The following is a 14,430-nucleotide window of genomic DNA, read 5'->3' as shown; positions in this document are numbered from 1 at the left end:
TCCTCCAGTTTAGTTTTAATATATATACATTGAGGCCTTATATGTGTGTGTGTGTATATATATATATATATATATATATATATATATATATATATATATGTTAAAAAAGCTAGTGTCAAGGAAAATGGTTATTAATGAATAATACATGAGCAGAGTGGTTTGTGCTTTATTGTACTTCATTAAAATACGTTAAAATTGATTTTGTTTTCATTCAGCACTATCTGTATTAATAACAAAAGGCGATTGTTTGTATAATAAATGGTATTGCTTTTGTTAACTGCCCCTCCCCAAATAAAACAAGCCTTCTACAACAGCACGTTTGGAAACACATACGCCATTTTCCTCAAAACCTACTACTACTAGAATAAGTATTTAAGCTAAGTAACCAAATTGCATATTCTGCAAAGCACAGTAAGTTCATTTTTCATTGGTTTGATTACTTTTAACATTTAAGCATTAAAACAGTGTACTTTAGTGTAGTTTACACCATGGTAGTATGACTGGATGTGGTAGTTACAAGAGATGGATTTATGACACTCCATAAACCCTTTGCTAAACATATCCTTGGCTTTCTCTATCTTCTCCTACACTGCACTCTGCCCCAAATATGTACAGAAAAATAGAAGACAGTTGAAACTGCCAATTGTAATTGATTTTTTAAATGCCCCCTGACACAATCTTTTCAATTATTTTCTGATGCCTGAAGCAGATCCTCGCATTGGAATTGATTAGAAAATCTGCAATTAAATGGTTTTACCATCAGCACCACTCAGACACACAATATGAAGTGGTACACTTCACTTTCTCAGTAAATGAATTCAGTTCACCATGTCAGATGCTTAAAACCACTTAGTTAACTACTGAATTGACTCATAAAAACATCTTCAAAATGGCACTGAATTATTATTCAGTGGTCTGATTGCACCTGGCGTGAGCCTGTGTAACTGAATTGTTGTGATCATTAGCACTATTTCCCTCCCTCTTGTTTGGCTTGCTTTACACGAACACGGCTGTGGAATGTCAAAACATGTCCTGGGTACAAGCGGTGTTAGAATACAATTTTAAATGTTTAGGACAATCAAATCAAAAGCAGTCATGCATTCAGCTTCAAAAGCGTGCGAGTTCAGTGACCTCTCTTTAACTGAGCAATAACAAAATGCACTTAAACTGCACAGAGAACACTTGCACACCTTCCGACCAGTTTCATGTGTACTACATATTCTGTTGATGCTATGGTAATCTTTTACTGCTCAAATCAACTTACATCAGCCATTTTTTGATGGCTCTACAAAGCCCTTAATGAAAGGCTCTTGAAGTAAAGAGGAACCTGGAAGGCACTTCTGGGGGAAACTCAGGCAGTCAGTGCTGACCTCAACCCGCTGTCTTTGTTGTGCAATTAAGCAAACCCGAGAGTAAGAACTTATGTAGAGGTAGAGTATTTCCAAAGACAAGCATGTTTGAATGAGCCTGTTTCACACTATTAACTTGTGTATAAATATTACACATATTTCTGCACAGTGTCTTACTACCTTTCGAGGCCATACATTCATTTTATTCACTGTATTCTATAAATAATCAGTTATAAGTTTACTATACACTATATATATATATATATATATATATATATATATATATATATTACCACCATCTGCTTTAAACATAATGTATTAAACCGGCATTAATTCATTTTCATTGCAAACAACACTAATAATAATAATAATAATAATAATAATAATAATAATAATAATAATAATAATAATAAACAAACTATAAAGTGAGGTATATCGAGACACCACAATATTAAATGTAAACAATTAGTCATATAAACTGAAAAAACAACATTCAGAATAACAGTTTCTAAGGGAGGAAGGTTGAATATGTTCCCTATGACTTTCAGTTAATGCCATTCACAGCACAAATAACTTAGCGATTCACTTACATCTTGTGCAAAAATTCTCTCCCTCACTCTTTGATACTCCTCTTCCCTCTCTTCTATTGATTTACTCCTTCTGTCATCTCTAAATGGGTGAATCCTATTTTGCTGCATGATCAAAAATGCACACGGGTTATGCAACAGTTGAAGCCCACATGTTAACAAAGTAAAAACAAAAACAAAAAGGCATGGGAATAATACAAAAAAAAGAAAGGACCTGAGGGGAACAGTACAATTAAAAAAGCCAAAGGAAACGAGAAGCAGCTTAAGCAGTGAGAGAAGATCTGCAGAGGGGGACAAATATTCTCTGGCGGGGCTCCACAAACACTGAGGAATCAATTTACTTTACTGTCTGCAGCCACACCCACCAAAGCAAAGCAATATTGCCTCAAACAGTTGTATCGGATAAAGATATACTACCTGGCAGCTGAGGAGATGTTTAGTGTTCGTTTCTCTTATGTGTGCAAACAGGGAGAGACAATTAGCGCCGTGATCTTGCTCACTCAGCTCTGTAGATGTCTCCAGCTGATCTTTTCGGCTAGCTTATTAAGTGTTGTGAAAGTTACAATGTGCATTGTGTAAAAATCAACAGTATCGAAGCAGCTGTTACCCCCATGAAGAGTATTTATTAATACATAAATGTTCAGAACAGGTGGCCTTGTAAAACCTCTTAAAGTTGGCAGGTCTTATATAAATATATATGTTCAGTACCTGGTCTATTCAATCCTCTATGAATTGAAGACATTTAAACATTCAGGAGTGCTCAGGCAAGTAATTATTTCATTGATGTATTATTGAAGGATTATTAAGGGAATATTCATCATAACAAAACACAGACTCCTGTTCACACTTCAGGCAACCGTCTAGAATGTTTTAATTGACTTTATTGTCAATGAACTCCCAGCTTCATAGAAATTGTTCTTATATAATGAGAGTCATTCTTTATACTCATCTTCCTGATTCATCAATCACAAATTAAACAATGCTAACGTCCAGTGAAAATGACAACATTAATATATATAAAAGGTTCTTTGCTTGCAGGAAAAGCTGTTCACCATCTGTTTGTTGTGCTCAAAGTTTTATATTAATGTTTTGATGTTTTTGTGTCAACATCATTGGAATTTTATGAACAACATTTTAATCTCTGTAATGTTCAGAACTACAGTGGATGACTACAGAATACATAAATACATTGAGAAGTATTTTGCAATGAACACAAGGGTTGATAGACACTTATTATGCCTGTCCCTTAGCCCCTCTAGATCAGTACACTTTTTCAAAGAAGGAAAAAACATCATATCTGACTGTATGTCATCAGACAAATGTTCTGCTTTATCTAACAAACTTTCTGATCAAAGAGTTGTCACATCTGTAGCCTTGCAGCAAACCAGCTAGAGAGAAACATTCAGTCCTGTAGGAACTGTGCATTAGGGATGGACTAACAAAGTGTATTTCAACAGACTGACTTTTAAAGTAATTAAATTAACAGAAATGTTCTCCATCAAGATAATCTCATATCAGTGTGTTATGTACAATTGTTGCAAACCCATGAGGTAAAATTATTAAAACCTAAACAGCCGTAAACCCAGTTCAAGCTGACCTGGGTAAAATAACAATAAAATATCAGCTAGTTAGAATCGCATGTGGGACGCATATCATACAGCACCCTTCTATTCCGGAATCAGAGTCGTTATCACATACCAATCTTAATCTATTACTGTGCTTTCACAATCCCTCTTTACCACTACCATAAAAACAGATAAATACCCCCCCACACACACACACATACAGCTCTGGAAAAAATAAAGAGACCACTCCAAGTTCAGAAATCAATGTTAAGTGGTCTCTTAATTTTTTCCAGAGCTGTATATATAACAAGGAAAGTACCACACCCACGTTAATCACATTATCTACCTATTTTGTAATCTGTGACAGTAGTTAGCTTCCATGGTATTGCTACTGGTTACTGCAGAGATGAATCGTGGACTAAATATTGAATTGTTCCAGATATCAAATAAATTACCCAATAAATAAATAAATTCACAATAGATAACACACAGCCCACCAGGAGATTTAACAAACACAAACTCATTATGTAGTCTATGAAGGGCTTCACAGTGTAGAATCATGTGAAGTATCACTACAGTGATTAGAAGCATGGAGATGATGATCCAAGAAAATAAATAAATCAACAACAAAAATAAACAAACAATTATTGTTATCCCTGATGCATGCATGCTTTAGGTACCTACTCTGTCCTGCAGGATTGCTATCAGGTGTCATAAAACATTGCCATGTCACTGGGCTTCAGCTGCATGAAATATTTAAAACTCAAGTCTTGCATTTTGTGGGTCAGTGTAACCTGATGTAGGATTATTCACTTTCAAAAGAGTGAGAAAAAGCACCAAACACAACTTCCCTTTTCATTTTAGATATTCTAATTGGAGGGAGAAACACACAGAACAAATATATAGTATACTGATGTGTTTTTTTATTCTGAAAGGGAGTCTACTTTTTACTTTACTTATCACAGGACTAAGACAATATGCAAGTGCCCAAGAGCTAATGCCATATTGCCAATGCAGCATTACCACGTAGACACTTCAGACACTATAAACAGGAATACACACACACACACATTTGTATATATAATATAAACCTAGTCAATGTATAATGAAATCACATCCCAGGATGCAATAAATTGATAATTTAAAATTATGTTTTTACATAATTGTCTATCGAGGGAATACTGAATTTATTGCTTGAAAATTAAGTCTAAACTGTAACACATTACTTGGTTCTCCCATGCTCATCAACTTGAACTTCAACAAACAGACCTTTATATTACATTAATTAAAATAATTATGCAGATAAGCAGGAGTGATTTAAGTGAAACAAAAATGTATTAAAAAATCAAAAGCAAAGCATTTGAATCACTGTTTCTCAAAGGAGGTTGACATATCTTATTGATAGTGAACCTTAAACTGGAAATTGTATGGTTCTTCATATACCAATTAACAGAATTAAGGACAGGGATTACTACTGTGTGTTCAAGCAATTCAAAGGAAGGCATTTTTATTAGTATCTCTGGTGTGCATAGAATTCCAACAGAAATGTATGGTAGAAGAAATGAATCAAGGTAAATACAGTTATTCTCTGATGGGGGGTTATTTGTATTATATTTGACTTTGATTTTCTTTATTAAATTTCATTGGAAACCCGAGAGTAATAAGGTTTGGCAGATTATGATATAGATTTTGGGAATATATTAAGTAAATTCCTTAAAGCATTTCAGATTTCAGGATAGCTCCGAATGTGCCTGTGCTTCACTTCCCTCAAACAAGTGGTATAAGGAAAACTGCTTTACAGTGCAAAAAAACAAACAAACAAACAAACAAACAAACAAACAATGGAAATCATGCCATGTGGGTTCCCAGCATCCTTAGCAATACAAATGATATATCCCAATTGGATGAATGATCAATGACACCAGACAGCACAGCTACCATTGCTGGCGACATGCAGTGTAAATCTCAATACCTGATTGTCCTCCCTATCGATGCTGGAGTTGTCTCGTTTCAAGATAAATCTCTTCTGCGAGTCCTCGCTCTTGTCATCTTTTATGTGCTCGCCAAACCGTTGCTCGGGTCTGTTGGCACAGAAGGAGACTGTTAAAAAAGCCATGCTGTCAGACACAAAAATAACATGACATTCAAACATATACTGACCTGCGTATTACAAGCTAGTATTTATTATAAAAACTAATTTAAGTCATTTGGAAATGTCACTGTATTGAATATGTAGCATAGATTTTTTCAGATGTTTTTTTGATGCGTTAACCAATTTATATTTATGGAACCGATCTACTTAATAAGTACTGCTGAAATATAAGGTTAAGGTTACAATAACTTGACATGAAAGGAAAAATAAAAACCTATAATAACAAAAGCAAAATATGCAAGGAAATACAGCACAAACAAACTAAATGAGTCAGTGTCAGTAAAGGCCAGGACAAAGATATGAAATGAACATTGATTCTTCTCTCTCCGGCAAACCCATCTTTTAACCTTTGGTTTCATTGATTACCTTTGCTCCCTCATATCTTCCAATCCATTTAATAATACTGAACATGATCCTTTATATACAATTAGGTAGATGTGTAGTACAGTAAATGCTACCCAATATCTGACTGTGTATGTATCTTGTTTTTTTATTTTTTATGGATAATACATAAGATAAAAAATGTGTTTTCAGGAAACATTGTAAATTAAGTTCTTAATATTACTTTTAGAAACAAGGAAAAATGGGTTACAAATACAAGTAGAAACTAAAATGTTTATTTTTTGTTGTTGTTTGAATGGATTATCACAATAGTACATATCTGCCAAATAATAATAATAATAATAATAATAATATAGTAATTCAAGAGGAAACAGCAGCTGTTAATGAAATGTTCCAGGGATTATTTCTGATGTGTGACTGAGAAGCTGATGTGATATTAGATCCATACTCTAAAAAACTCTGTAACAGCTGCTGATGGCAATTTTACCTTAAGACTGCTTTAAATTGCCGACAGTTATATAAAAAGTAATCTAGAGTACCACAGAAGTGTTATTTGCACTCTTCTCTAACGTAGCGTTATGCCTTTGAGTCAAGAAACCAATTAGACTAAAGTGATTTCTTTCCCTGCCAGGCGCACGTGTCACATTTTTGGATCAATCATATAGTTAAATTAGTATAATAGATGATGGGGAAAAAATGCCGTAACTGACCTAATTCAAGAAAATTGTTATTCTCCAAAGAACACTAAATGAAACTCAAGAATATTTCTTTTATAGTGTGTTCATCTTGCAGGTCAACCCACTTTATATGAAGCTTTAACATTTCTTTTAGTAAAACTTCTTTAGTAAAATGTATTCTGTGCATTTAAATGTAATGCAGTGTCTAACTCTATGTGATGGTAAAACACTATGTTGTAAAATGTATTTCAAAAGGAATAATTTAGATTTTACAATAAAAGTAACACCGGATTGCAAAGGTCAGTTTTAAGAAAATGCCAAGAAAAAAGAAGATTCACGGAGAGATTTCATTTTTAAATTGTAAATGTTGAACATTGTCATTGTGCAACTTGTGATACAAATGGAATTGTTGCATTTGGATAAGATTTTTAAATTAATCCCTGATACATACTAATTAAGATCTATTTTTAGAGTTTCTTAATTTTTGTTAAGAGCACAGTAATTTAAATTAATAAGAAGAAAATGAAAATATAAATGTAAGGGTTTATATGTTTTTAATGCACTCGTGCCGATATGTCGTTTTTCCTGCATTCAAGAATGTGATTTGGCAGGCTGTGTGTGCAAGCTTTTGGCACACCATACATCTAATCAATGCAGCGCAGCAGTGCAATAAATTGTATAGTGTTGAAAGATATAAAAATTGCATGGATGTATCTTCGCCTCTCTAATCTGATGACTTCAAAACCAAGTCTTTGAAAAGAATGGCACATATTTTACAGAACCATTAAACATGTCAAACTGTAGCTTCCAAATGTGTTTTCGTGGAGACCAACACTGAAATCAGTGGATTAGCAAACATCTGGCTTTTGTGCTTCTAGGGGAGCAGAAGCTCTGTGGTTTTGAAAAACCATTTTAGTAGCAGGTATATCTTGATGCATTAGACTAATATCCACTCTGCATATTCAAACTGCAAGCTCTAAGATTACTGAAAGATTAAAGGTACAAATCAATGTCGAATAAACACATTTGAAAATATTTAACCCTTATCGCAAACAATGGATAGCAAAGCTTATGTATATTTTTCTAAAGTCAAGAGGTTGCTAATTTGCTATTTAAGAACAAGGTCCAACAATTATACATTTAGGGACGGACCATCATAATGTTACAATATTATATCTAACTTAAAACATATCAAATACAACATATATATGATTGAAACCATACTACAATTATAAGAAAACTATTTGTGAAAACTGCTTTATTTTATAGCTCAATGAACATCAGATTTATTTAAGACTACATATTTTTATTTTATGTATAGATTGTGTGTTAACCAATGACATTAATTTAGATTGGTGTGCTTTAATAATGAAAATTAAATCATGTGCATCTATCATTTCCCCAATTTTGTCTCTGCAAGATGTAGGTGTTGTCTCCTGCATTTTATAGAATTGCTCTCATCCATCAAATTTAATGATTCCCCTTTTTACTGTATGTTATTACTTTAGACATACAATTTTTTGTGCTGAGTGTTAAAGTGCATTGTATTTCAATTTTAAATTTAATCTCAGATACAGCACACACAAACACACACAATAATGAGAATGATTCATATTGCAAATTCACGCATGCCAATAAACACTGAAAATCCTCTCATGTAATGATCTGGAGTATATAAAATAACCTGGGAAAATACTTTCAAATTATAAGGCTCATATTTCAATGCTGCTCTGAAATAATAACTCTGGTCGTCTCAGGACATGTGGTACGAGTAAGATTACTCATGTTTGACATTTATTTTTTTTGATGTGCAGAAATTATCGTAATAAAACACCAGACTATTAAAGTAAAGTGTTTCCCTTAAATTGGTCATTTAAACCTGTCAACATGTTCAACTATCTGACTGCTAAACAAAATGACAGTTTATTTTCCACCTGCTGAAAGCTAATTGCTCCGCTGCGGCAGATTAAGACTCCAGCAAATGAATATATTTTAAAAATGCAAGGGTCAGATTGAGAAAATTGTCTCCCTTTCACACTAATGTAGCAACAAATCAGGAAGATGTCTCTCTCCTGATTATGGAAAACATACTGAGTGAAGGCATTGTAGTTATTTGACTGACATCTTTTCAAATAGAAGAAAATATCTGTTAAATTGAAATGTATGGTATCTGACAGATACGCTCCCTGCCACCCAGCTAGACCAACACACCCAACCTAGATGTCATATTCAGCACAATTAACTTTTATAGGCAAGTGTCTTGTTATGGTAAATACTTGGCTTCTAAAGAAATAACCCTCACAAAAAAAGGAGAAAATCTAATTATGACATGAGAGCTTCTGCACTCAAACTAAAACGGTTTGCTCACTGTATGGTAATTTACTGGGTTGGGTTCATTCTGAACTAAGAAGCAAATTCAGCACATTGAATTATTCTTTGTCCTTGCAGATTTTTTTAGGAGAATATTCCCATTAAGCAATTTATTTAATTTCTTTCTCTGACGTAATGTTAATTGCTAATCCAACATCGTATAATAGTAATAGGTAAACAAATAGATACTGGGACTTACATTCTTGTATTGCTTGTTTTATTGATGATAACAGATTTTCCTGTCTGATCCACATTATGATCCATCCCGAAATAGGCTGCTACCCTGTGTACCAGCATCCTGTGATACGAGGACATCTGGGGAAACTTCTTATAATGTATGCTGAAGGAGAAAAAATATGCTCTTGAAGACATAAGCAAATAAAAAAATACACAAACACACCGTATATTCATTACGGGAAACATTTGGATATTGACGAGCGTATTTCAAAGGACTATAGAGTGGGTACAGATGTACATTTTCCATTCCCATAATCCTTGGAGACACTTCACTTCCTTTATGTGCTTTTACATGAGGTTCACAAGCTGGGGTTTGTGGTGAGGGTGGTTATATGGTTTCAGAAGCTGTTTAGGATGCAGTTTCTTCCAATTAATTGTTTTATTTAATATATTTTGAAGTGTCACTCATCTGCACAGCTTAACAAGGAGTATGATACCATAGCTCATTAAACAGAAAACATGTAAAAAAAAACATGTAAAAAGCTTGTTTACTAATGCTACTGTCACTACCATTATAACAGCAACAATAATCATTTGTATCAACATAATCATTCATGACAAGTTTTGTTCTATTTGTACAACAGATACATTTAGTGAGGATTGTTTCCTGGTGTTGTGAAACTGACGTAATTTGCTTGGATTACACTGCCAAGCTCAGACACCATATAAACACATGGAACAGGAGGCAGTGATATCATCATTTCTAAATCATTAAATATTCAGCTCCAGAATATGAAAACATAAAAAATGAGCTCCGAATTTTCATACATATGAAGAAACTAAAACCTATATAATGATTTTTCAGTTCTTCGGAAGACCTTTAAAGGTCAACAAGACACCATAAAACAAATGACAGCCCCACAGAGAAGCATGTTATTTCTTGCTATTCTGTGCCTGGTTTAGGTGCCTATAATAAATGATCGGTACACATTTTCTAAATCAATTTGCATATTGTGCTGCATTTACTGTAAGCGGTTTCATATGCAACCTATTTATTATTATTTTTTAAACGAAGAGCTCATTAGAGGATCTGAAACATTGATTTTACTTCTGGTGTAGCACCGAATAAACAATCCTCACACAAAATAAAATAAAAAACAAAATAATGAGCTGCATACTTATTGTCAGCAATAAAATCGATGATCTCTTGCTCCATTTTCAGCAGCATCATCCTGTCCCTGTAATGAAGCCAGAAGGAGAACAATGCAATGAAGCCACCAGCACAAAAAATATGCTGATTGCAGCAACTCGCACACAGTGTAAAATAACTCTTCATAAACTGTGACAATTAAGGTAATCCTGAACTTTGTTTCATATGGAATTGTACAGTGAAATTGTACTTTAGTTTATATAACGTTTTTTTGTGTGCATTTCTCGTACTCCTCTGTCGCTGGTCATGATTGCTTTGCACATTTCAGTTTCTCCCTGAAGAAGGTCTCTTAGGCTAAATATAAGAGAATGAAGCAAGGGGAGCCTTCAAAGTCCTCAGAGAGTCTGTGTGACATTAATTTGCTTCCTCACCACACTGAGAGAGAGGAGCTATTTCAAGAGCAATTTGTACCATAACAGGTCTTTAGCATGGCAAATAGCATTCTTAACTGGGAGAATAAAAAAAAAAGACATATAATGTCGAATAAGAAGGACCGTGGGCAATTGATCATCCCAGGGAGAGAGAGCCTTATATAATTTCCAGAGGTTAGCGCGCAGAATGTCATGAATATCAATTGCGGGTTGAGCAGACACTTTCTCTCAGACAAACAGAGCAGCGAAAGGTCACACCTGGGGAGCTGAGGTAAATCAGGGAATCACACCGCAGCTTAAAACTCAGCGACAGTGTTTATAACCACTAAACGTATTATTTCCCTGCATCACATGTCAATTACATATCATTTTAGTTGAGTGAAGGTCTGCTGATGACTGATGATGATCACAAAAGCTCCTTAAGATCCGTGTCCATTTTGAAAACGTAAATTGCACAAAATGAAGGGTGAAGTATTACAAATTTGTTCATATATAATTATAATAATAATAATGGTCAATGTATCTGTTGAATATATAAAGCTATGATGATGCTTTATTTCAACTTCAGGGCTTCAAAATATAGAAACTGGAAAGCTTAAACCAAACGACAGAAGAAAACCAAATTATTATAACTAATGAATTAAACAAAAACCTTTTGAATGATAAAGATGCAAAGACTCAGATGCCAGGGGTGTTAAGCAAGCTATGACATTAGCATGGGAACAGGTGACTGAAATTTTTAATGATCCTGTCTGTTTACTGCAATATCACACTTTGCATTTTTATACGTTTGTGACAAAGTGAGTTATCGAGGAAAAAGAGAGGGGTGAGGAGGAGTGAGAGGCTTTACTGGGGCCTGGCAAACCTAATTCAATCCAGCACTGACTGCAGAATTACAAAGTCACCACTAAAGCGTTTATAAAAGGCATTAAGAGGCAAATCCCGATGGAGCGTGAGGTTGGATTGAGTCTTTATGAACAAACATACATTCATCTGTTTCTAATTCGAATGACAATCTACTCCAAACTGGATACAAGTTCTTCATTGAAGTGTCTTTTCCATTGTGTGCATATTACTTATACACACACACATATGCCCACGCTTCAGTTTGTTTCTCCTTTTTCCTTTTGAAGATTCCTAGATCACTTTCATAACTGTGAGAAAGAATCGCCTGTAGGCATCTCATCATTCTAGTATGTAATAATATTGCTTCGTGGGTCTGGTAGGAAGAGCACATCTTTGAAGAATAATTGTTCATTTTTCATTGTGGAGATTTTAGTTTTAATGACAGAAAACATAAAAGAAAAAGCGGTGCTGGAGACTGGCGGAGCTTTTGGAAACGGAACCTTTTAAAATTCTATCATTTATTATGGAATAATAACAATGTCATTAATGTGATTATTCTATAAAAAGCCTTACAAACATGCTGACAGAGCATAGTATTGTTAAAATGGATAAGACTGCGAGAGACACAAAGTAAACACATTCTAATTGGTAGATACATGGATCTGATGACAGCTGATTTAACAGTCTTTCCATTCGCTTCTGCTGAATGATTTTTGCACAACCTGCCATTCAAATGTTACATTGATTGACAATTAGCTTTAATGTATAATAAAGAGCTGGATGTATGACACAATAGCTCTGAAATGGATTGGAAGTATCTGATAATTGAACACTGTTGAAAAATACAATGTGTAATACATTTTCTAAGATGTTCACAGTGTTTTTTAAATGGATGGTTTTCAGCTTTAAAATAATAAATTATCAAGTGAAGTTCATATGAGTCTTAACAATATGAATTTAATATATATCTACTGGATTTATATTTCTATATACACCTTACCTGGGGTTGTTCTTTAAGGTATTTACTAAGAATTCGTGCAAGTCAATGCCAGTGGAGTCTGTGTATTCCTGGCTGTGATCTGAAACAAAGAGGGCTTTTGTCAAATGCATGCATGTACAAATAGTGCAGCCAACCATATTTAAAGGAGTACATATTATCTTTGTCTAATACCTTATGACATTTTCCCCATTTCTACACTGTACAAAAATAAGAAAAATATTGGAAAATCATTTCTATGGACACAATACAAAAGAAAGCCCATATAAAAGGTTGTGCCAGTATAGTAAACATTAGCAACACTGTGTTTGTTTTGTTCAGTTTATTTTTATTTGATTTTGCTTTTTTATCATTTTGGTTTGAGTTTTGCTAACAATAAATTATTGGGTAAATTATATCAGGAATCATACTGGTCTGGTGTTACATTCTGGTGCTAGTCTTATAACTTAAACCAGATTATGCTAAACTGCATGATAATAAGAGTTTTGAGAACATGAGAGATCATGAATCTGTGCCAAAACGCAGTATTTGAAGAAGAAGGAGAAGGTTTATCGATCAGTCTGGTTCCAGTGCCTTAGGAGGCCAAAGCTGGCATTCATTCCTGAACAGACGTATCTCTGGGCTGTGTGATTTGAATGAAGGCTGTGGAACAGCACAAAGAAATCTTGCTGTCCCTTTAAAATCCTGGTTTATTGAAATTCATTTTTTTTTCTTATCATATTTCACACACAGCTTGACAAGTGCTATTGTATCCATCCCCGCCTACAGTCCCCCCCCACGCACACCCACTCCAGCCCCCATCCCACACACACACAGCACAATCCGAGCACTCACATTCCCCCTAAAGCCCTGTTTCAAAGAGTTATATTATTTCCATATTCATTATTAACCTGACAACTATACATGTGCATAAATTTACATAAATACAAGGAATCTATAAAGGCATTCAGAGGACAAACTACTTTTCTGGAGGTTTTTAGCACAGCTCCTCGACTAAATGCAAGACTTCATGAGCAAGCAAGGAACGGCTATGGGTTTAATAAAGCAGAAGAGATGCCTGGCAATATTAGCTGCTGGGATTATTAATGTTTCTGTTTTAATATACCCAGCCAGTTACGTCTCCAGATAATAAATAGCAGGCAAAAGAAATAACCCTTGTTTTCTTTTCTAATTACATCTACTGCATGCATATTAAAGTCCGTGCATCTAGGTATGAAATAATTGGAGGAAATTATTACATTATTAACTAGGTAACAGCCTCATATTAAGACTGGTCAGGCTTTTTCTGCTTACATGCAATTTCATTTACAAGAACATTTATGACTTTGTTACCTCCTTTGAGGGTTAAATGATTTGCCTGAATTAACTGTACTGTGTGAATGGTTTCTCCCCTCGGGAAGTGAATGCCTTTGGAATTGGACATTTTACTTTGAGGAATATCAATGCAGCAAACTCACCTTTTGATAGCATTCTGATTTTTGGTTTTTCGTTTGATTTGTCTTTCTCTTTGTTCTTATCCTTTTCACGGTCCTTGTCCAATTCATCTTTACTCGGTTTGCTATCTTCCTGAAAGCTAGGCAAGTTGGTAATTTGCAGTTGAATTGAACCCTGAAATTAAGTCATAATTAAACATTATCTCCTTTACGTTGACTATCCCCACTAATATACATTTCAGCAGTCATCAAATGAAAAGGTTGTCAAGGGTCTCATGTGAGCAGATTATACCCTGTCTAAGAATAATACAAGTAATTAAATTAGCCCTTAACATATGGCTATTATGAATGTTT

The 14,430-nt window shown here is 34.3% G+C and overlaps 1 protein-coding gene across 2 annotated transcripts in view; it reads right to left on the bottom strand.

The window, feature by feature from the left end:
• arpp21 (cAMP-regulated phosphoprotein, 21) overlaps nt 1-14,430 on the bottom strand; it is a 72,432-nt gene that overhangs the window by 28,316 nt on the left and 29,686 nt on the right. The window contains exons 6-11 of one of the 2 annotated variants that reach the window (XM_066690906.1): nt 14,101-14,251; nt 12,647-12,725; nt 10,398-10,457; nt 9,242-9,382; nt 5,474-5,582; nt 1,940-2,041 (exon numbers count right to left, since the gene is read on the bottom strand). In XM_066690906.1, the coding sequence (XP_066547003.1) occupies nt 1,940-2,041; nt 5,474-5,582; nt 9,242-9,382; nt 10,398-10,457; nt 12,647-12,725; nt 14,101-14,251 (642 nt within the window). The remainder of the gene's footprint in view (nt 1-1,939; nt 2,042-5,473; nt 5,583-9,241; nt 9,383-10,397; nt 10,458-12,646; nt 12,726-14,100; nt 14,252-14,430) is intronic. The other variant, XM_066690907.1, reaches the window with a different exon arrangement.

This window comes from Amia ocellicauda, chromosome 18 (assembly GCF_036373705.1).
Source record: "Amia ocellicauda isolate fAmiCal2 chromosome 18, fAmiCal2.hap1, whole genome shotgun sequence".
NCBI classification, from domain to species: domain Eukaryota; kingdom Metazoa; phylum Chordata; class Actinopteri; order Amiiformes; family Amiidae; genus Amia; species Amia ocellicauda.
The sequence above is the reverse complement of the archived record's forward strand: the minus strand, read 5'-3'. Positions and strand labels throughout refer to the sequence as shown.